Source organism: Bombus vancouverensis, chromosome 6 (genome assembly GCF_051014615.1).
Source record: "Bombus vancouverensis nearcticus chromosome 6, iyBomVanc1_principal, whole genome shotgun sequence".
NCBI lineage: Eukaryota > Metazoa > Arthropoda > Insecta > Hymenoptera > Apidae > Bombus > Bombus vancouverensis.
In genome coordinates, this window is record NC_134916.1 from 10,808,087 (window position 1) to 10,829,620 (window position 21,534).

The window sequence follows — 21,534 nt, forward strand, 5'->3', positions numbered from 1 at the left end:
TACTGAATTGCAAATTAGCCGAACGATATACCTCGGCTTTGCTTGTTACTCGTTTATCTGCATACTAGTACTTATTAATCATTGTAATTGCTTAGAGTTGTTGAGTTTCGTGTGTCTAGTCGTTGTCGGTTTGCAATTAAATATGACAAGACGAGAATTTGTTCTATCATTCGTTATAATTCCGCTTGTAACCATTTACGCAAATAAGCTTAGTTAATTGTATCGATATGTTTCTTGTTTTGACGAACGTCAGTGTTTACTTAACCGCAAGAGTTCACGCGACTCGAAGTCGCGAATCGGTCGAAATTTCTGGAATGCAGAATGATTCCGCCCGTAATCTGAATACGTGTCGTGAATAGCAATTTGCGAGAAAGCAATAGTTTATAATACGGAATCGTACAGAACAATATTTATTATTACATAGATTTATTTAGTTATTTGTGTATAGATGGAATTTTGACACTTATATACAAACAAAAACATATACATGTATATGTATGTTGAGAGACAAGATCATGTTTAACGCCGATCTTGAAACTTCCTCGGTAATTCCTTTGTTCGCTTTGTTGAATTACAGTCAGAACTTTCAACTCGAACGCACCACTGCGCCATTCATTCAGGTCACGAGACGACGATGCGTCATGTAGCTCTGTTAATCAAATGAATCCAAACAAATTTTCATAACACGAGCAACAACTTGATTCTCCGAGTGATTCAGGATTCGATATAGACTGGAGCGTCTGATTTTGCCATTTACAGCTATATAGGCCGAGAAAAGCGTGTGTCATCTATGATGGTTGACATAGCTTGGCATGCGTGGCCAAGATGGTGGTGGTAATGGAGGCACCATGACGATAGTCGGATTTCTCTACGTATCATCGTCCCGCTTCGGTGTTCCTCTTTAATTCTTCTGTAGCTCCTCAGAGGGTGTTTATCGTTGATAATGCGCGTTTGTGGTGGAACGTTGTTGATGTGTTAGTTGTGCATCATCGAAGAGAGATCGCTAGATGGTCGGTATATCTGTGAGATTGCTGCTGCGCCGTCCGAAAATAGATAAATGAACGACGAGCGTGCCATCCTTGTTGTCGGTGGTTCCACGCACTCTCTAACAATGCACAATTATTAAAAGGTTCATAGCCAACATCGGGGTGTAGGAATGGAGGTACTCAAAACCAGCCAGGAGATTGTGCACGAAGGGTGGCTCATTAAGTCGCCACCTACCAAACTTTGGCGAGCGGTTAGTATTTCATAGAACAATAACAAATTCGAAATTCTACTCGGTTCGTCAATTTTTTTATTGTTTACATTTTTAAATGCTTGTCAAATCGCTATGTCTACATTTGTTCGTTGAGCTTTTACGAATTCTAACCTCGTATGCTGAAAAATGTTTCATAAGTATGGAATGTTGTGATATTTTTATCCAAGAATGTTAATGTTCTAATTACTTTTTCGCTTATATCGCAGTGCAGACAATGTTTTATGCTGTACACAGTAATTAAATTTAAATGACAACTTAAATATATAGAATTTATATATTCCTTTTTAAATATTTTCTACGATACGTTTGTTTATTTCCAGAGATGGAGGAAAAGGTGGTTTGCTCTTCGACATAGTGGAGAATTACCTGGACAATATTTTTTGGAGTATTATACAGACAGACGTTGTAGAAAATTAAAAGGTCGTATTGATCTTGATCAATGCGAACAGGTAGTTACCTATTTGGAGATCTTTATCCTGACTTACATAACTGAATTTGCTTATGTCTTAATATTCACTTTTATTTGCAAATAGGTGGATGCAGGCTTAAGATTTGAAAATCGCAAGCAAAAATATCAGTATATGTTCAATGTTAAAACACCAAAAAGAACTTATTATCTAGTAGCAGAAAGTGAAGCTGATATGAATAAGTGGGTGGATGCTGTATGTCAAGTTTGTGGTTTAAAGGCCTATACTCAAGATGAGGAGCAGCAATGTCAAAGTACATATTGTTATCATTTGAGATATCTGAAACTTAATAAGATTAATAATATATATCAGATATATATATATATAAGATAATAGGATTTTATACAATATTATTCATTCTTTTTATAGTGTTCCAATTTGAAACACAAGAATCCCCACCGATTTCACCTACTAGTACTATTTCGGGCCCATACATTCCTATTAGCGAATGTATTTCTGGTCGACGGTTAAATGATACTAGCTCCCTCAATTCGGCTTTGGGGCAAGGACCTGAACATTATGATGCCCCAAGACGATTGGCCCCATCCCCTTCTAGATCTCCTACAACAACGGATGCGGAAAGTGTTTTCACCGACGATGAATGGACTGCTCCGGTGCCTAGCGTGAACTGGGAAACTTTTCCTTCCTCGGGTAAATATAATCAATATATGTTTTTAATTGCACTACGTGAATAACATTATATTTTTATAATAGGCGAATCCAAACAACCGCATAGTTCGAGTGATGCCGAAATTGGTTCTTGGAGTGTTCGAAAACGATTTGGGAAATTAAGAATCGTTGACTCCATTGTACCGCCTTCTGTAGAAAAGTTACCAGCACCTCCTAGGCCACCAAAACCTCCTCATATGTTACCTGAAAATCCTGGTCATAATTATTTAAATTTAGATGGTGCTACCGAAAGCTCAAAACCTACAACTCCAGCGACTCCTGCGCCATCGACTCCCGCAACTGCAATTGTAACAGACGAATCATATGATTTTCCAAGATCTCACCAACCTGGAGCACCCGAGTCAAACACTATAGATAAACATTTTTACTCCAATGCTGCTCCAAGTAATGTCGAAGATACACGCGTATTCCGCTACGACTTTCAGGAAGAGGAACCGTCGAGTCCACGCTCTGAGAGTTCAGCAACTGCTACGTATTCAAATTTACCAAGTCCACTTGTGCGAGATAATTCAACTTCAGTACCAACAACAGTGGCACCACCACCGCCAGTTGTTTATCGGGAATTGAAACCAGGAAGAAAAACTAGCGATTCTACATCGGTCATTAGTAATGAAGCTTCTCCAGGACCGACAGTGTCAGTTTTGGAAATGAGTTCTGCCGAACACTCTCCTGCCGAGCCTCCGAGTATTAACAGGAAGCTTAAACCTCCATTGAATAAATCTCCCGTAGAAGGTATAATTATTTACATTTTCTTTTCCCAACCACCATATTTGAGAAAAAAAATTATTCATATTATAGGACCTTTGCAATTAGCTTCTCCACCTGGAAGAGGAAGAATTAGAGCGGCTCCTAGTCCTACACCTCCAACTCACGTTCATTCGAATCGACATCAATCGACGTCAGATGAAGATAATAATGCTTTCGATGATAAAGAAGAGGTATATAAAAATATATTTTATATACCTCTTCTTTATAAACATGATTGTATTTGACATAAATTTTTGTTTCAGATATACTATTATCAAGATCAAAACACGTTTATTCCTGCTTCGAATCGACGTCTTGTTGTTTTGCAATATCTAGATCTCGATTTGGAAGCAACAGAAAATTTCACTTCTTCGAGTTTGCCACCAACTCAGTCCCCTCCAAACACAACGGTGTATAAAACTGTGGATTTCCTGAAAACCGAAGCGTTTAATCGCACTCGTCAACGAGTCGAAGAGGAGAGAAAACAATGTACGGATGAACTGGCATAGCTTTGAACTTTGTTTTCTAGATCTTTCAGCGTAACGAACAGGAAGAATAGTAGGAACGTAACTTCTTTTTACGTAGCGTATAATATTGTTATCATTTAGTAATACTTCACGATATTACAAAATTGCGATTCCTACGCAGTATTTAGCGATTTTTCAAGCGCTTTTTAAATTTTTATGTTTGTTATTGAATCGAAGATTATTTGAAATCTTCATTATCGCGCGATTATATATCATAGTTGGAAACCGAAGAGAGCAATATTCAATGGACCAAAAATGTAATATTAAAGTTAAGGCAGAACAATGAAGAAAGAAGAAAAATAGTAGTTTCGCGGAACTCGTATCAGAATTTGTTAAAGAATTTTTAATTAGAAGAGTAAGTATTATTACATTTAGATACGAACTGTTTTTACATAGATTTTACATATGTCTAAAATGAGAAAAAGGCATTTTAATCGTAAACTATGCAATGAATTACGGATGTATGACATCGCTGAAAATTTTAGGATATCCTAATTTTAAGTATAAAACAAATAATATGTAATATATTTTCAAAGTGCCTGAAGTTATTGTTTTTCTTTTTTTGCTAAGGCGATGAGTTGTTTGTTATTGCATGGAAAGTGAAATATCATATTTATGGTTATAAATATGGTGTGAATGTATAAAAATCGTTTTACAACTATTTTCTAGGAAATAATATTTTGAAAATTTATGTTCTTTTTTGACATATATTTTTTTTTTGACGTTTTTAGATGTTTTCTTTTTAAGTATAATTTTTATTATAATTATTAACAGTGTACTCACTGTACCTGCTGAAACAAATCTATAATGCGTGGTAATAGAAATCTTGGCCATAAAATTACAATGCAAAAAAGACATGCATATTTTTTAACAGCTACTAAACCACAAACTGTATGTTATGATTACATATGTTTACATATACATATATGTATTAAAAGTACGTGAAAAACTATATATTTTATGTATAAAACACACACACACACACATGTTTTACTTTTATAATAGCTATCACTTATGGTATTTACTGTAATTTTTGTACCAATGACATTTTTATACTATTGACAAGTTGTTTGTCAGTATGACTAAAAAGAGATATATGTTTACCGGGGTTTCAATTACCTGTAGTGAAAGAAGGAAATTAATAGAGTATATTTAGAATGAAATTTTTAAGTTTGTGTAAGTACACTTGGTTCTGAAACAAAAAATAATTTCCCACCAAATTTAAAGGCTATATTAACTCTTGTGCGATTCGTATCATCCAGAAGTAAATATCTATATTTATTTCCAAAGATTTGTATATTATTAAAAAAAGCTATCTATCTCACCATATACGACAAACAATTTTTCGATTATAAACGGTTAGCACAATTTATTTATAGTAACAAAACTATATCGTATATTTACGCGATTAAATAGAAGTAAGTTGTTTTATAAGTAATCAAATATAACAAGTATGTTTCTTTGATTTCTTTTTATGATATAGTTAAATTTGAATTTTTATTTATTTCAAATTCGAAAATTTGCAAATGTGTTAAAAACAAAAACATGGAATAGTAAGGGAGTTTTGAATGAAGTATTCGCTGTGTGTACTTGCTATAACATTTTTTTTTATAACAATTCGTAATCGTTAATGCTGACAATACTTATGTCCGATGAAACACAAACTGAAAGTCATTAAGGATAACATTTATTAATAGTGCGGATTTTTATGCATCTATAGGAAATTTAAAATTGCAAAAATGCACATAATATGCAAAGATGTCCAAAATACAGTATTTATTATAATATTCAACAAAATATAAAAATACGAATTCGCATAAAACTCCGTATTCTATTTATTATAAGCAGAATAGACAAACCTTTCATATCTTTCGTTTGTATTATCGGTCGATAAGGTACGCTGCTATATCGACTCGGCACGGGAAGGTCGTGAAAACGTTCAGGGATATGCTGTCAGGTTATTGGCCTGGTTGGTGCTTGGTGGGACCGATGGAAAACAGAGCCTCATTCGCTCGCTAACCGCCGAGCGTGCGTTAGTTTTGTTTGTTTTCGGGCTCGTCACGTAAGTACATTGTTTTCTTCCCTCGTGAAACGAAATTGCATCGTGTAGTATCAGAGGCTTTACGCGTCGCGACTAACAATACTCGCCGGGGTGAATTTTCCTTCTTTGTGTTAAATTTGTGAAGCATCGAATCTGTTGTGTTTTTATCTTTTTGACTGTTTTTATCGAAAAGTGTGATCATCGACTTTGTGCGACCAGCCTGTTTTACTTTTGGAATCAAGGCGAATCCGACGAACTGGAAGCCACTGAAAACAATCATAGCGGAACTTCGAGTTTCATTTTCAAGGTAAGGACCCGCCAGTTTTGTATACATCGCAATCTATATATGATATATGTATGTCGTAACTCTAGTTCCACGTGATGATCGATCTGCTGCCACTTGTTGGCGATGAAAATGTCTATTGATTGACGTTAATGAGAGTTCAACATCGATGAAATTACACGTTGTTTTCTCACGTAGGAACATAATTTGATATGTTACAACGACTATAATTCGTTAAAAGTAAAAATATATTTTTACGTAATCTTTTTATCCAAGAAAGGATCTTTCGAAAGTATCTAACCAAAACACGAGTGTTAAACTTCCTATGTTTCTTTATTGAATACAGGAAAACAGAACGAAAATATTTTCTCGGGTAATTATTAAGCTAAATTTCATAATTCTTCGAACAAATAAAGCGAATTCAAAGTCGAAGGTGGCTCGAGTATATGGCGTGTGTAGGTTTCTCGGCCACTTGTGGATTTTCCAGCTAACCAACTGAAACGATATACGTAATATGTAGTCGCTCGGATTACCGTTCCTGTGACCCTCTCGTCGTTGCAGCGTGACACTCGTCACAAATATCCGGGTGGATATTTAACATTGTTAATATCTTATTTTCTCTGTATACGCATGTATTTAACATACGTATCATCATCTCTAGATTTATTAGAAAAAACGAGAAGAACGTTAAAGCACGCGAGAAGGATTACCTTGAGGTGTTCGTTTGAAACCGCAGCCATTTTATTACTATACTAGTATTTTCTTTAATATAAAGAACCTGTCAACGAACATTTTTGCGCCCGTGCAATTAGTTTCTCAAGAGTAAATTTCAACTGTTTCGTCAGGCTAACAATGTTTATGGTTTCCCTTGTACATGCAACGCCAGCTCGTTATGCATGCACATTGTTGTTGCGTTATTGGCGGTTATTGCGAAGCGCGCCGGAGTAAGTGAGAAATTCTCATGCACAATAACGATCATTATCAGTAACGTTCTTCGGCCGAGCGTAATACAACGCGTGCATTCTTTTCTCGACTTTCGTAATACTATCCTAATGAAAAAGTCGAACTTGGGTACTTTTCAATGAAGCTTCGTTTTTGTGTTTTATGTTATTTCGTTATTATGTAAATTTTCTCTTTTTTCGAACAGATGGCGTTAGATAATGGTTTGAACAAAGTCGATCTTGGATAGTTTTCAGTACAGATTCATTCGTATCTTACGTTTCATAAATAACAAATCTTTCCTTTCTTCAGCCGGATGGCATAGAACGAGAGGTATGAAACAGTTTTGAGAAATCGAAATAGGATAATTTTCAATGAAGTTTCATTCACGCTTTTCATTCCATATTAAGTTTTCCGTTTTGCAAATGCGTGGCATCAAACGAGTAGCGTTAAACAGATTCGAAAAAATCGGTCTTGGATAACTTTCAACTACAGTTTCGCTCGCATCTCGCGTGCCACATTGAATTTTCCCTTTCTTCAAAGAGCTGGCGCCAAATAGATCTGCTTATCTCGAAAAGATGAGAGAAGATGAAAAGCACTTTGACTGGAATGATCGACCGAAAGATCATCAGCCGCCTTACGGAATGCTCTTTGAACTCGGTCGATCGGAGAACGAAAATGCATCATCGGAGAGCACCGATGAAGAAATCTCTGAAAATAGATGCGCTTCGATAGCCGCTGCTTTGAATCCCATTAGTAGTTTGATAACTCGTCGTCCGTTTGAAACGAAAAAAGAAAAAAAATAAAAAAACTAGCTTCGTTCGATATCGGTTTCCTTTTGGGGGTTCGTGGTGCCTCGTTATCCCGATATCTCGAGCGGAGCTGTTGCCTCGCCAGATTCTTTTGTCAACCGAATACAAAGTTCAGCGTTTTCCTTCTATATCTTGGCCAGAAGAATAAACTGCCAACACATTATTCCGGCTTTCTACCAATACGCCCCATCGAACTGGTCGCAGGAAAGATATTGAAAAGCTAGTCTCACAAAGGGGTTCCAGTTTATTAAAAGCTCACGGGCAAAGAATCGTTTTGAATCAAGCATTCGCTGTTCCCCTGCTTACGTACTTCTCTTTTTCTTCCCTTAGAAAAATAATCTTGCCTCGTGTAATTGGAAAATACACCGTTTGAAATGGTTCGTGACGAGTCGATTCGATCCTTTCCGGCTCTTTCGTTCGATTTTCTGACCGACTCGTTTCTAGGAATCGGAAGCTTTTTCGTTATATTCGATAGCTGTCCTATTATGTTTTCTTAGGACCGGTTCTACAGGTACCTAACGTTGACCTGTGAAAACCACTACACACGCTAAAAACCAGGATTTACCTATGCGCATTCACTCGAGGATCATCCGGTCTTAATTTTCTTCTTTCGGTTTTTAATTTTCACGCAGTACCGGACTAACCGAATTTCCGAGCTGAGAAGAACCGACGATGCTACTAAGAATACTTGTTTTGTCATTCGAGATGAAATGCACGTTCGCTGTCCGATGTCTCCTTTCGATTCTTGATTTCACCGCGAAATAAGCCTGCGGCTTCAAAGTAGTCTGACGAACGCATTAGAATAATCAAACATACGACGATCAGACGAGAGAAAAAAGCGCGATAGTTACTTCTTAAGTTGAGATCTTTTGATTTTAACGTTGCTTTATGACTAAGGAAGAAGCTTAACGTGACACGATGAAAAATGAAAACGATCGGTTAGATCGAAATATGTAAGTCATTTGAAAATAGCTGATAAATTGAAGAATTTTGAATGAAAGCCAAGGATACGCAATAATTATTACAACGAGCAATATTTTAATATTACGACTTATAATATTTCAAAACTTTCGTTTAGTTCCAAAGCCAAACAAAACACAGTTTTGCTAACTTAACTGCTAAATTTTAAAACTGTTTTCCTGTAAAAAATAGGAAACGTAACTTATCGTATCCTTCTCCCATAGTCTTCGTACAAATTCTTACGAGATGCGCATCTCGGTATTTAAATTATTTCATTCGTCGGGAGGACAATTTGTCAGAATGTCGTAACCATATCCTAACACGTGGACGTAGGTAAAAAAACGTGGTCGCATGGCTGCAAGCACGTAACTCGTCGCAACGAGAAATAACGATTAATGAAGACAATTAAGCGTCGTCATGTCCGTCGTCGGCTGTTGCGTTTCTACGTGGATCATTCGTCGCGATCATACGGTAATTCGTGTTATTTGCAGATCAACACGCGTTAGCGAATACTATTCGTTCTCCATGCATTATGCAACGAATTGTGTCTTCCGCGTAGTATGGCGCCTATCGGCTATAGTACAATACTATAGAAAGTATAGAATCATCCGTTACATTGTTTCGGATTTCTTCAGAAGGAAGTTCCGTACGGCACCTGAGCTTCCCGATTGTGAGAAATCTGTCGGCATTGAAGACTGGCGCTGAAAAAATGAGAGACGTTCCGGAAGAGCATCGTGCTATTATACTTTTCAATCGCGAGCGTTTTATTCTCGCGCAGAGAAATATTTACGCTGCTAGCTAGCATTATCGGCAAATTCTTGGATAATTTTCCTTCTCTTGGTATTTCACATTAGAAGAAATTACAGATTCGTAATTAAATAATTAAGAAATAAAAGCTACGAAAAATATTCGGTTCGTATTAAATACAATGCCTGACGAAATTTTTCAACATTTATTAAGAGAAAACTTTCATGTATATAACGTCGATATAACATACGTATCGATTATGACCACCCGTCTCTCTTTACAACGTTAACGACGTTTCGAAATGTTTCACATGTAACGCGTGTAATTATGTACGTACATGAAAATTTTCTAAATAAATGTTCAGATAGTTTGACGAGCCACCGTACGTTCATCAGCGTAGCTTGCAATTCGTATAAACTGTGTGTTGCGAGTTATCAACTAAAGAGCAATCGGTCAGGTCAAACCGATTGGTCGATATCGCGTACCTCGAATGACTTAAGGCTCAAGGTGGAGGAGGTTTAATAGGTCGAGTGTTAGAGCAATCTAGCACTGTATTTGCACTTGTTGTATAAAAATAAAGTCTGATGTTATGAACACGGCGGTGGTAAGATCTTGTTGGGAGTCAAGTATTTCACCCGCACGGTACGATGTCTGATGATGAACTTCCTAGTATGTTGCTGATTCTCTCCCCCAGCCGTTGGGTCTCGTCCGTCCCTCGTACCTTCCCGGCTGGAATTTTTCCCGGCGTTTTTTTATCTGACCCCGGAGTCATTAGGTTTATAGCTCGGGGAGGACATGTAATTCGGAATTTCCTTAAAAAAAGGATAGGGCCCGTCCGAGCCATAAACGGACGACCACTCAAAATTCCGAACACTGTGAGTGGATTAAACACTCGTCTGTATGGTTAAACAGAAATTCGATTTGCATCTTGTTCGGTGTTCTATTCGGACAATGAGTTGCACAATTCCGCCGCTGCAACGCATTAGCGCCTTCTCCCCTTTTTCCTTGTTTTTCACGGTGACCACGTCTAGCCCGATATTACGCATTACACGCCGCTGGCTGCTGCAACAGGCAGGAAACAAGTCAGTTAAATCCTATGTTCGATCGATTTCGAGTCACGCTATCGCGACACGTGAGAATTTCTTTTCATTTCGCGATCTTCCAGAGTGAGAATTCTTTATTCAATGGCATTACGTCCTCCTTTTATAAATAGCCGATCAAACTCCACATTCGGCAAACGAAGGATTCGCATTTTTTGAATTCTTAATATCCCGCCTACTTTAATCAGCGAAGGTTGAATCAACGCGACTCGACGACGTTCGAGCTATTCCGCATAAAGTGATCGATTGAGGAGATGGAGTGGAAAATGTAAGTGCCAGGAGCAAAGGTTAAGCTTTTACTAATAAAAGACGTTTTCCCATTTTCTTGTAACTTTGTCGTTTACTACTCTTATTCAAATGAAATTCCACCAAACTTCACCGCGAAGTAAATACATTCTACGTCAAGAGATTCAATTTAAGAGCTACTTTGAAAACAGAATAACGCGAATATAATTAAAACGGAATATTAACATAATTTGATATAATAAGACGAATAAGATTCTTTTCTTCTTATATACATTTCTGTGGAATAACAAATTACGCTATAAAATAGTTATTGATATTTCATACGTTCACGAATAAATATGCTCTTACACTTACGGGTTACGATATTTTATCATTTTTTTCAGCATATTCCACTAATAAAATCGATTCTTGATTTTTCTCAAGCCTACCTATCTAACTATCGTTTACCATCTGAATCCCTCGATCGAAGAATTTTCTATAAAATTCCGCGATCTTGTTTGCAAGAGGCGTTCGCGATGATTAAACGCGAACAGCTATAGTTGGTCAGGAATCATGCACGGATTCACCGTGTTGGTGGAACAAAATGCCGCATTTTCGTTCATTTCTCGCTGTTTCCGGCAGGCGTGTCCCGAGCCTGATATTACGTGTAGAGAACACGCGTACGGTTTATTGCGTTAGACAGGAAACCGAGAGAAGAGTTATATCGGGTCGACCTGGTTTAGGCGTGCCCTATAGGCGCCTCGGTTGCAGAGAAAGAGAGTGAAAGACGCTTTGAAAATGTCAGGGACTAAAAGTACGGAGAACGGATACACCGGTGACGCCACAACCAAATCATCGATTATTTGCGTTCGTTTCGAATTCACAGAGCTTATTCATTTGCAGCTTAGCCGCTTGTTTTTCCCGTCCACTCGATCGGTATATCATCTGTACAGCTAAAGCGTCCTTGGAATCGTATGCTTATCGGCTGTAGAAGACGGGATCATCTGGAAGTTAATGATAGAATGGGTGGTCTTGCGGATGAAACTGTGACACGAGTTACCAGCGTGTACAATCTTGTTTGAAAGTATTTGGATATCTATTGGTTGCGTTCGAAGTTATTTATAATTAATTCTTCACTTATTTGTTTAAATTATAGCATAATTGTAGATTTATAAAAGGTATAGATACGTTATAGACAGATATAGAATGGTAAGAAACAAAGTAACGATAGATAGAAGAGGAAAAGTAGCGATATGAACGTGGAGATTCGTTGCGACAGTCGTCAAATGAAATCTAATTTAGTTGTACGTGATATAATCGAGGAGCTTCCTACTATAATGTTAAATATATAGGCTTCTTACAATTGACAAGATTTCAAACGAGATAATAATTTCGAAAGATTTACCAATTTCCTAATGATATCTCCCGCAGAGTTGCTTAAGTTGCGATTTAATATATGTTAAGTTACGATATCAAATATATGGGCTTCTTATAATGCAAGATTTCAAACGAGATAATAATTCTGAAAGGTGTGCTAGTTTCTTAACGATCTTGCACAGGTACTTCAGTTTTCGTCTAATATTTATGTATGAACGAGGGGTGTGCGTCAGAATGAGTTTATCGCTCGTCGTTCAAATATTTGCGTACACGTGCGCGCCTCGGGAATGCCGACAGATACAAAGCCGATCGAGGAGCGAGAGAACGATTAAGGGCAGTCGCGTGCTGTTCGTCGGTTGAAAAATTTATCGCCACCCGACCCACGCCACGGGCACAGGTAGCGTCTCGTGGCGTATGAAGTTTCGAGTCCGGAGGCGACAAACGTTCCGGAATGTCGTTAATGATCGTGGCGCGCACCGTGTGTAGGTGTCTGCGAGGGTTTCGTTCCGTTTTTACCTTCTGTCACGAGGAAACTTTGTTGCTAGGTGAAACATTCGTTGGATAGCACCGCGAATTTTCAGTCGAAACTCGACCGATCGTTGAACGCCAGCGAACGGCTCGTTTGAGAAAGGTTGGTCAACTTTGCACGGCCCACGGCAAATTAGTTTTCGAAGTTAACCCTTAAAAGCTATCGTCAAAGGAAATCACGTTAATGGATGAAATTTCAGTTCGGTATATCTTCATTTATTCGTGGGATCGGTAAAGTCAAACGAACGCGATTCCATGTTCTATCGTTATTCGATACGAGACGAAGAATAGAACAATTATTATTACTTGACGATAATAAAAATACAATTCTTAAGGTACAAATCTGTTAAATGAAATAAAGAATCTGTAGATATAACGGGTATCTAATATCTCGGATATGTCGGAATCAATTGATCGAACGATACGAACCTATCGAACTTCTTAACACAAATCCGTAATAAGGCGACTAATCGATCGTTGGAAAGGCGTATTCGATCAGATCTTAAAAATTACTTTAACCGAGTATATGACGCTTCGATTTGCGATTAAAGTTTCACGTGGGAAAACGATTCCATTTGCATCGATCTAATACGAAAGAATACAGAACGAAAGCGTTTACCGCGCGACAGACACGTTCGTTACGAAATCTAGGAGGCAGGCGAACGCAGGCAGACGCGGAAAATGTTCGCGTAGTCGTATTCCCTAGTAAGGAAGACTCGGTGCGTTGCAACCGGTCGCCGTAGCTGCGGGCTGCGAGCAAAATAGAGCGTGGAACGCGCACGAGTTATCGCGGATCGTGGCCGAGCAGATTCGACGATCCGCGAGAGTCACGGAGAAGAAGGAAGGCCCTCTGTCGTGTATCCACGCGTGCAATAACCGGTGCACGCGAACGTTCGTCTCCGCGGCGAGTTTTCTTCGATCGAAACTGGTTCGCGGAGATAAGGTCTTTAACCTTCCTTATAGTCGTAGCGTTCGTAGTCAGGATCGGCCTAGGAAAGGAGGCAAAAAGAAGGGTCGGTAACGAAGCCGTTCACGGTGAAAAGCCGCGCTTTTGCAAGCTTCTTCTTCGTCCTCCTCGTCGCCGGCTCCGTTGTCGGTTTTTACGGCCGATCGTAAAACAATGTAACAACGTTCGCGCGCTGCTGTGCCATTCGCCGATTCTGAATATATACAGTACAGAACGCAGAACCTTGTTTTATCCGAACTAGTTCGAGGACAGAGACCAATTTAGACATCGAACAGTTTCAACGATACAACTTTGATACATGTCCCGTTCGTCTCTTCTTATTCAGCCAGACGATTCGATTATATTTCTTAGTGAAAAGATCTTGGCATCTTTTCGTTTTTCAGGATAGTTTCGATTCTAAGAGACTCTAAGACATCTTCGTCTATCGTAAAGATCTAAACCTCGTTACTTACAGTTAGGTAACACGAGCGATGTTCAATTTTCAAGAAGCAGATGATTTGTTTTGTACGAGTTTATCCATCATATAGGAACGACATTGACGACGTTGAATCGCAAGGTAAATTTAAGAAAAATAGCGTTTGTAGCGTCGTTCCTATCATTTGTATCATCGATCGTTGACTCTACAAGAACATGATAATTATTGCCTTTGATCATTAATTTCTCTCTATTTTATACACTTCGCTGATAATCGTGTCATTGTTAATATAAATCTATCAAAGTGTTCCGATACCCTCGCGAGCGGTATTCGTTACAAGAATTCTCGATAATGCGTACTTTCGTTAATTTCTTATTATTCGTCGATTCTATAAAATGATTGGTATCGCTTTTGATGGTTAATCTCTCATTGATTTCTCGTTAATTTCTAAATTTCATCGATATTCGTGTATTGTTGTTATAAATCGATTAAAGCGCCTTGTACCAATGATCGGTAATGCATATTCGTCGTGTAACGGAAGTTACATGGTCGATCTTAATCGGTGTAAAAGAGGCACATGTATGAATTCGTACAGATGAATTGCGTACTAAACGAGATTGTAGCGTAAAGCCGCGAATCGACTGGCGTTGGAATAACCGCGCCCAGTCTCTCTCTCTTTTCAGCCTCCTTCTCCGTATTGAGTTTTCCATCGTGAACGGTCGAGTCCGAGGAAACGAGCTCGTTTCACGGTCAACTGACACGTTTCAGCGAGATGAGGACAATTTGATCACGAACTGGCAACGAAACATTTCTCGCTTACGTAGCGTATCGTACTACAATATAATTGAGCTACTGGTTTCGATGGAGGTTGTCACTGTTCGTGGACAAAGGAGTTTTTCAAAGCACTCGATCAGCCTCTGCTTCGACTTGACTGGCTTCTAACATCGCGTTCTATTAATACTTCGTCTTCGTTGAACGGTTGAGGAACTACGAGTTATTTAGTTGTCGTTGCTGGTTTATGCCGCAGTCCGAGTAGTCTAGAAAGGTGTTCCCGAGCGGGTCAGTAGCCTAGAACGATTCCTCCGGCGGCTGGATGGAGCGTTTGCGTTCGGAGAAAGTTTCGAAACGAAGGATAACAGTCGACCACGCCGGAAATGATACATACTGGCTGTTATTTCGTCCTCGGCGGATCAACCTCGGTTTTCACCATCACGGAAGATGTACCGTCGTATTTCTGATACTCTGGTCACGAACTCGCGTCTTTACGAAGAAATACAGCGAGCTAGGGTTATTTGAGTTACTTATGGTCCAACATCTTAACCCTTTGCGGCATATTTCTCTGGTGGCACTAGCAGCTAGTCGAAGCAATAAATATTTACTGCCCGCCACAGCGGCGCCGTCAGTCTTTGAAGACAAATAAATGCTGCCACTGTGATGGCAAATTAAAAAGGAAATTCAATCTTGAACTTTGCGCGGAATAAACCGCCGAGCATATTTTTTATAGAAACTAACGTACTGGCCATAGAAGAATCTTACAGAATATATAGAAGAACTCTTTACCTTGTCAACAAACTGATAAGCGAAGTTACGTATCGATTTTAAAAGTTACGAGAAGTCGAACATCTTAACTTGTTTGTAATGTTACTTCGAGTTTCCCTAGTTTATTCTCGCCAAATCTTTTTTCGCGAGAAGCATCGTCGACGTCCGTAGTCGCTGGTCGTTGAAAACGTTGTCAGGCTAACAAGGCTTGGCCCAGTTTCCTCGGTTTGTGCTTCCGATTGTCGAGCCACGGGATTCCATTGAACAGCTACTGCGACTCGGTCGGTTACTTTCACGATGCTTCAATTGGTTTTGCTATTAATAGCGAACGCGAATATGTTGGAACAATGAAACACGGAAGGTGGAATGGTCTGGCTCGCCGTGCTAAATGCGACCCAGTGAATCGTGTTCTCGAGTTCTCCAGTTCTTTGTGCTGTGACAGGCGTTCGTTATTAAGGATGTTGCAACCAGATGATCGAGAGGACGTTGCTCGAAATCGTTGTGTTTAACGAGAATATTTCAGTGCACTTGCGAGCGAGCATGGTTCCGTGACGAGGCAACCGATCGGCCTAAATGATAATACACCGGGTGTTCCTTTTTTCCTCGACCGCTCGCGGCCCGGCGATCTATCATTGTAACGCAAGAGGGAAGCAGGCAAATGCACGCTGGATAAGATCGTTGATACTTGTTCAACGTGATTTATTATCGTACGCGTGCTCCAATTTATCAGTTGTGTCGTCAAAATGGAGCAGAGTCTAACGGGCACGCTCTGTTTCCATAGTTAAAAGCAAAACTGTGGCTCGATTAGAAATCGAATCAATCATCGCTCGAAACAATTGCGGAGGATCTAATTCGATATTTCGAATGCTCCATGTTTTCCATATTTAACCCATTAAAGACCAACCGTGGAAATAGTATACAGCTTGGGTGGTATGAAATACTGGAAATCGAAAATAACGCAATTCAAGCGTAGCCTGTGGATCTTCGTGTAAATTCATATCGTTGAGGATATAATTCAAAGCATAGAATCTTGGTAGAAAATTGTTTTATCTACCAAGCATTGTAGAAAGTATTATATTTTAGATGCTTTGTATATTTTGTCATGTTATGATGTACGTTTCGTGTAATTTTGCACTTTCAAATTTCCTGTAAGTGCGTAAAAATCCACGGTCTACTTATATATATATATCATTTTCAAGATACGAAACATACATTTTTCTTTAACCTTCGGAATTTCTTTTCGTAACTACAGCGTTAGAAATTATTAAAACAGAATCAGATACTTTTGTCAGTCTGTGTATATAGACCGAGCAGCTCCAGAAAAAGCCTCGAATTTGAAATACACCGCGTGAAATTCCGTTACGCTTCCGCGATCGTTCATTATATGGTCACCGAGTAAGAGGATCGTTTGAGACAATGCACGAGGAACGTGTATGTACAGGTATCGTGTTTTCGTGGATACCTCGTGGCGCGATCGGTTCGGTTGGTTCGATCGCGTACGAACCATCGAGCCACATTGCTCAAACGTATTTCATTAGCGGATTTCATTAGGCTAATTAGGCCCTCTCGTTACCTGCTCGTCCGTAATTACGGCCGCGGAAACGCTTCGCGGAATCCGTGTAAGACAGAAAATCTATGTAGACATTCTGATCTCGTTCCAATTTTTATTCACTTTTCTTCCATCGCGCGTTTTTTCCCCCGAGTTTCCGTCGCTCTCAACGTTTACGAGTATTTGGACTTTTCAAATTGTTGAAAATACAGTATAGTGGCTCGTGAAAGTATTCGAACACTCGTACGAGTCTTTAATCGAGAATTAAATTACGAGAATTTAAATATTTTGGAATTTCGTTAGTGTCGTTATGAGACTCGAGTCGTTAATTATATTGGTAAATTTTGAAACAAAAGTGAGAATTTCTGAATATTTGATCTCAGTTAAGGGTTAAAGAATTACATCGGCGGTGAAACGTTCCTGGAGAAACGAGATCGTTTCTCTAACAGTGAAAATGTAACAGATATAACGAGTTACACCCGGTGTCCAAATACTCACGCACGCCAGTGTACGTCTATCGATGGTTCGTTAGCGCGAAGGTGCAAATTACAAACGACCCTGGATCTGCGCACTCGAGAGTGTTTCCACTCGATTCGATGAAGTAGGATGCGTCTCGTGGTTGAAATTATTTAATTACACTGCTATCGATTATCGGTACCCAGGGGCGGTTTTCCACACGTGACACGTTCAGGTGGCGCGCGCAGGTGTAACCTCGTCTCATGCGATTCGGCGGTTGGACAGGTGCAAAAAGAGCGCGTGTACCTGCGTACACCTTATAACCTCGATTCGTTCTTCTTTTTCCGACCATGGCGTTTTTCACCATAACTCTAGATTTCCCTCTCGCGGGCAAATAGGCTGTAAAGATAAGCGAGATACCGTGCGAAGATGGAACGCGGATCGCGTTACAGCGTTCAACGGGTTCCTCTATTCGCGCGGCCGACCGACCGGTAATTTTCGCAATTACCGGTGTAGTTAGCCGAACTGTTTAATTAACTGAAATTGCGCGGATCCGTTAGCAGATTCGACGAGGCCAGGGAGCGAGGATCGAACCAAGAGGAACGGCAGGCTGTTTGACTTCGGTTCGAAACGACGATGCGATCTCGTTGGCCGATGTTTAGAAAGCGATTCGCGTATCTCCGTTCATTTTCTCCGTGATCGTAAATCGCAGCAGAGAGCCTTTCCTCTGTATTCGCCGAATATTCGAGCGCAGCGTTTCTCGCAGCCCGCGAAAATGCAGTTTCTATATAAATATCACTCGAACCCGTATACCGGATCGGTGAACTTCGCTTATCCAGCTACCGGCCAACGAATGAGCCTTCGTTTAACAGTAGCTGTTTACAGGTCGTTTGCTTGATAGAAATTTGTAAGAGTTAAGTAGGTACTTAAAAAAAGAAAATTTACATTGTGAAATTTAATTTACATTTAATGGAAGGGCTTACGATAAAAAGGAAATCGAAAGGATACTTGGATATCTTAAATTTCTGTTTGATACGTTTCAATTACAAAATTGTCATCATAGTCACAGACTTACTGCAAGTAACGGTTTTATAATTTCACGATTAAACACAGTTCTTTCGACACGATATAATTACAGATACACCTAGAGTGACCGTGCAGTACGAGGAGTATTTTGTTTTAGAAAAATGAAACGTATTACACGGGAATTAATTCTCGATCGAGTTACGTCAAGTTGTGATATTAAATTCATATTAAAGTAATATTTAATTCATATTGAATCGATGCCATCGATGATCTCTATTACGTAAAATACAAAATACAAGTTAAAACGAAGTAGCTGTTGTAGAATCAAGTAACTCGATCCAAACGTTTGTGGTTCACCTACGATGCAACGATACCGATTGAAAGTTAAAAACTTTGAAGATTCTTTCGATTCTCCGAGAAAAGACGAACACGGATAAAAGTTGCTTCCATATAAATTCCGCAATTATCATTCGGTTATCTCACGATCTACGTTCAAAGCTAGTTCGTACAAATGGCAGTTGAAGCGTGTGTTTATCTGGTGAAACGTGGTCGTGTTTCGTCGCGTCTACTCTCGTCTACTGGTACGCGAACGTGCAGACCCGGAGAAGACTCATCGACGAGATCGCGGACACGAATGCAATGTGCACTGGCCCGCTCGGCCACGCTCTGCTTGTCCTTGCAAACGCGACTCGTTACGATGCGTCTCTCTCCTTCTTTCTTTCTTTCATTACCTGTTCCCCTACCCCTTCCTCTACCCCCTTTCCTTCGTTTGCCATTCTCCCACCCATTGCTATATCCCTACGTTTTTATTTTTTCTCCCTTGCCAGAGCGGTTCGGCCTTCTATCCAGATTGCGTGCGCGATTAAAATAACTCGTGTCGTCGACTGGTAACCTTATTTTACCAGTTTTTCTTTCGTTCCCGGCGATACGTTCGTCTGCCGCGGATCAATCGCGAACGACGAATACATTTGCATAAACGAGTTCCCTCCTAGACGAAGAGAACACCTTAAAACTCGTGGCTTGGCACTCGTCCACTGTACAGACTCTTTCGCAATGTTGCCTCGACGTACGCGTTTAACGAGTTCGAACGTAATACCCGGTAACCGATACTTTAGGAGAAACGAGTTCCTTATAGCCGGTGTTTGGAAAAAGAAAAGCTAGACAGCGAAGGAAAACTCGTTATCAAATGAGATAAACAAGATCATTCGTAAATGCTTATCTTTTCGACGTCCGCTGTTACGCTAACGGTAAGTAGTAATTTCGTTTAACTACCTGGTGTGGAAAGTGGCACGGCGCAGGGCAAGATCGCGAGCACCAGCCTGAATCTGGTACAAATATAAATATCCGAGAGGTGGCGAGGATTCTCGTAACCTGAAACCGCCCACATCCTTTCCACAGCGCACTACCGGTTCTCACGTGAGAAAAGCTTCGAAAGGGTTGTTCCTGGCAGCATAACTTAACCCTATCTATCGTTCGCTCCTCGTATTACACGCAGACAAATTCCCTCCTGTATTCCGAAATTCCTCTAAACGAGTAGTAATTTAAAATTGGTATGCGAGACGAACGTAAAATGAGTCGATAAGGAATGATGGACGTTTCACGTGTCACAATGTAGAGAGATTGCCGTCCAGTTTGTCAACGATCGTTGCATCCGCGAACTGGAGCACAGCTCTCGTCGATCACGATCCGCGGTTTCGAGGTTTACCGCAAATTCGATCTCCGGCAGATATCGTTTTTCACAAACGCGCGACGATGCGAGCAGGAAGGCGGTTGCGAAACCGCTCCGGTAAATTCGACGAGGCTCGCTGGCATCCTGTAAGGGACACCTTTCACCGTACGAATATCACGGTATCCGAGATTTTACGCTGCTTGTTGAATACCGTAGGTGAGAGGTTAAGCTTCGGGTCAAGACACGACAGCGAGCCATGCTACGAATTTACGCCAGCGTTTCCCTTAGAGTTGTTCGGACGATTTTAACCGTTTTGATTCTAATACGACACGTATAAAATGGCTACGAGTCTACTTATTTAAATAATGGTTAAATGGTCACATCTTCGGTCGTGTTATCAAGCACAGAAGCATTTGAACAGCTATGAAGCTCATACTACTTGTGTATTAGCTTTGTTCAATTTAGCGTTGATAGAGATATATGTATAATATATGTTTCGAGTATTCGATAATACGTGTCATATCTTCAAAGAAACTATTGTTTCCCATATCATGTTACAATTCTTTTTAATCCTATATACATTCGAAACTTAGTTCAAAACTGTCCCATACTTATCTCTAGTTTACTATTATCAATAATCTGAAATTGAAAGAGGAATAAGGGCTGAAAGGGGAACGGTCAGATCAAAGGGCCAATCTCTGAGACTTCACATCGAACTGAACTTTTCGTTCCATTCTTTTTGCTATTAATATATAAAATCGATTATTCTGTACGGGTACTTAATTTAATACGTAGTAACGCATCAAAGTAGACACGTCATAATCGGTCAGAAGAATTTATGATTACGTCCGAAGTACAAAGAGAATCTTTGAACGCAACCTACCGAGTATGAACGATAAAATGTAGAGAAGGGTTAAAGAAGATAATTTGAAAGTTTCGGAAGAAACAAGACAGAAGAAACTAGGGACGAACCTAGCCGATACGTTGTCTTCCTCCATCCATTAAAAGAGCCATGGATTTCTTTTTTGTGGCCCAAGCACAGTCTCGCGAACTTTATTGTCTTGCGGCTCATTTTGTCTCTGGCAAATACCAAGCAGAGCATGTTGTTTTTCTTCTTGGAAGTTGCTGAACAACTTGGTCGGATTTCCCTGGCGGATAAGCGCGTTGCTTGTAAAGTATAAGCGGTTGCAGGCGAAGTCGTTGTCCTAATGC

The 21,534-nt window shown here is 39.8% G+C and overlaps 2 protein-coding genes across 7 annotated transcripts in view; both read left to right on the forward strand.

Moving 5' to 3' along the window:
- The first annotated feature begins 254 nt into the window (after positions 1 to 254).
- Positions 255 to 5,464, forward strand: LOC117155602 (daughter of sevenless). Of its 2 annotated transcripts, none has more exons than XM_033331759.2 (7): positions 255 to 1,237; positions 1,579 to 1,707; positions 1,792 to 1,978; positions 2,095 to 2,376; positions 2,440 to 3,147; positions 3,229 to 3,353; positions 3,426 to 5,464. In XM_033331759.2, exons 1-7 carry the CDS (start codon positions 1,157 to 1,159, stop codon positions 3,669 to 3,671), a joined length of 1,758 nt encoding a protein of 585 aa, XP_033187650.1. In that variant the 5' UTR covers positions 255 to 1,156; the 3' UTR covers positions 3,672 to 5,464. The 2 variants fall into 2 exon arrangements, with proteins under 2 accessions (XP_033187650.1, XP_033187649.1); XM_033331758.2 differs by having other exon boundaries at positions 260 to 1,237; positions 3,214 to 3,353; positions 3,426 to 5,463.
- Positions 5,465 to 5,684: 220 nt separating this feature from the next.
- Positions 5,685 to 21,534, forward strand: part of LOC117155601 (uncharacterized) — a 91,502-nt gene continuing 75,652 nt past the window's right edge. For 2 of the 5 annotated variants that reach the window (XM_033331752.2, XM_076619371.1), the window contains exon 1: positions 5,685 to 6,037. The gene's annotated coding sequence lies outside the window, so the exon portion shown is untranslated. The remainder of the gene's footprint in view (positions 6,038 to 21,534) is intronic. The other 3 variants (XM_076619376.1, XM_076619372.1, XM_076619374.1) reach the window with 2 other exon arrangements.

Coding starts and splice junctions, on each gene's coding strand:
- LOC117155602 (XM_033331758.2), top strand. CDS start 1,157: ATGGAGGTACTCAAAACCAGCCAGGAGATTGTGCACGAAGGGTGGCTC. Junction 1,238..1,578: donor CTACCAAACTTTGGCGAGCG/GTTAGTATTTCA, acceptor GTTTATTTCCAG/AGATGGAGGAAAAGGTGGTT. Junction 3,354..3,425: donor CTTTCGATGATAAAGAAGAG/GTATATAAAAAT, acceptor TTTTTGTTTCAG/ATATACTATTATCAAGATCA.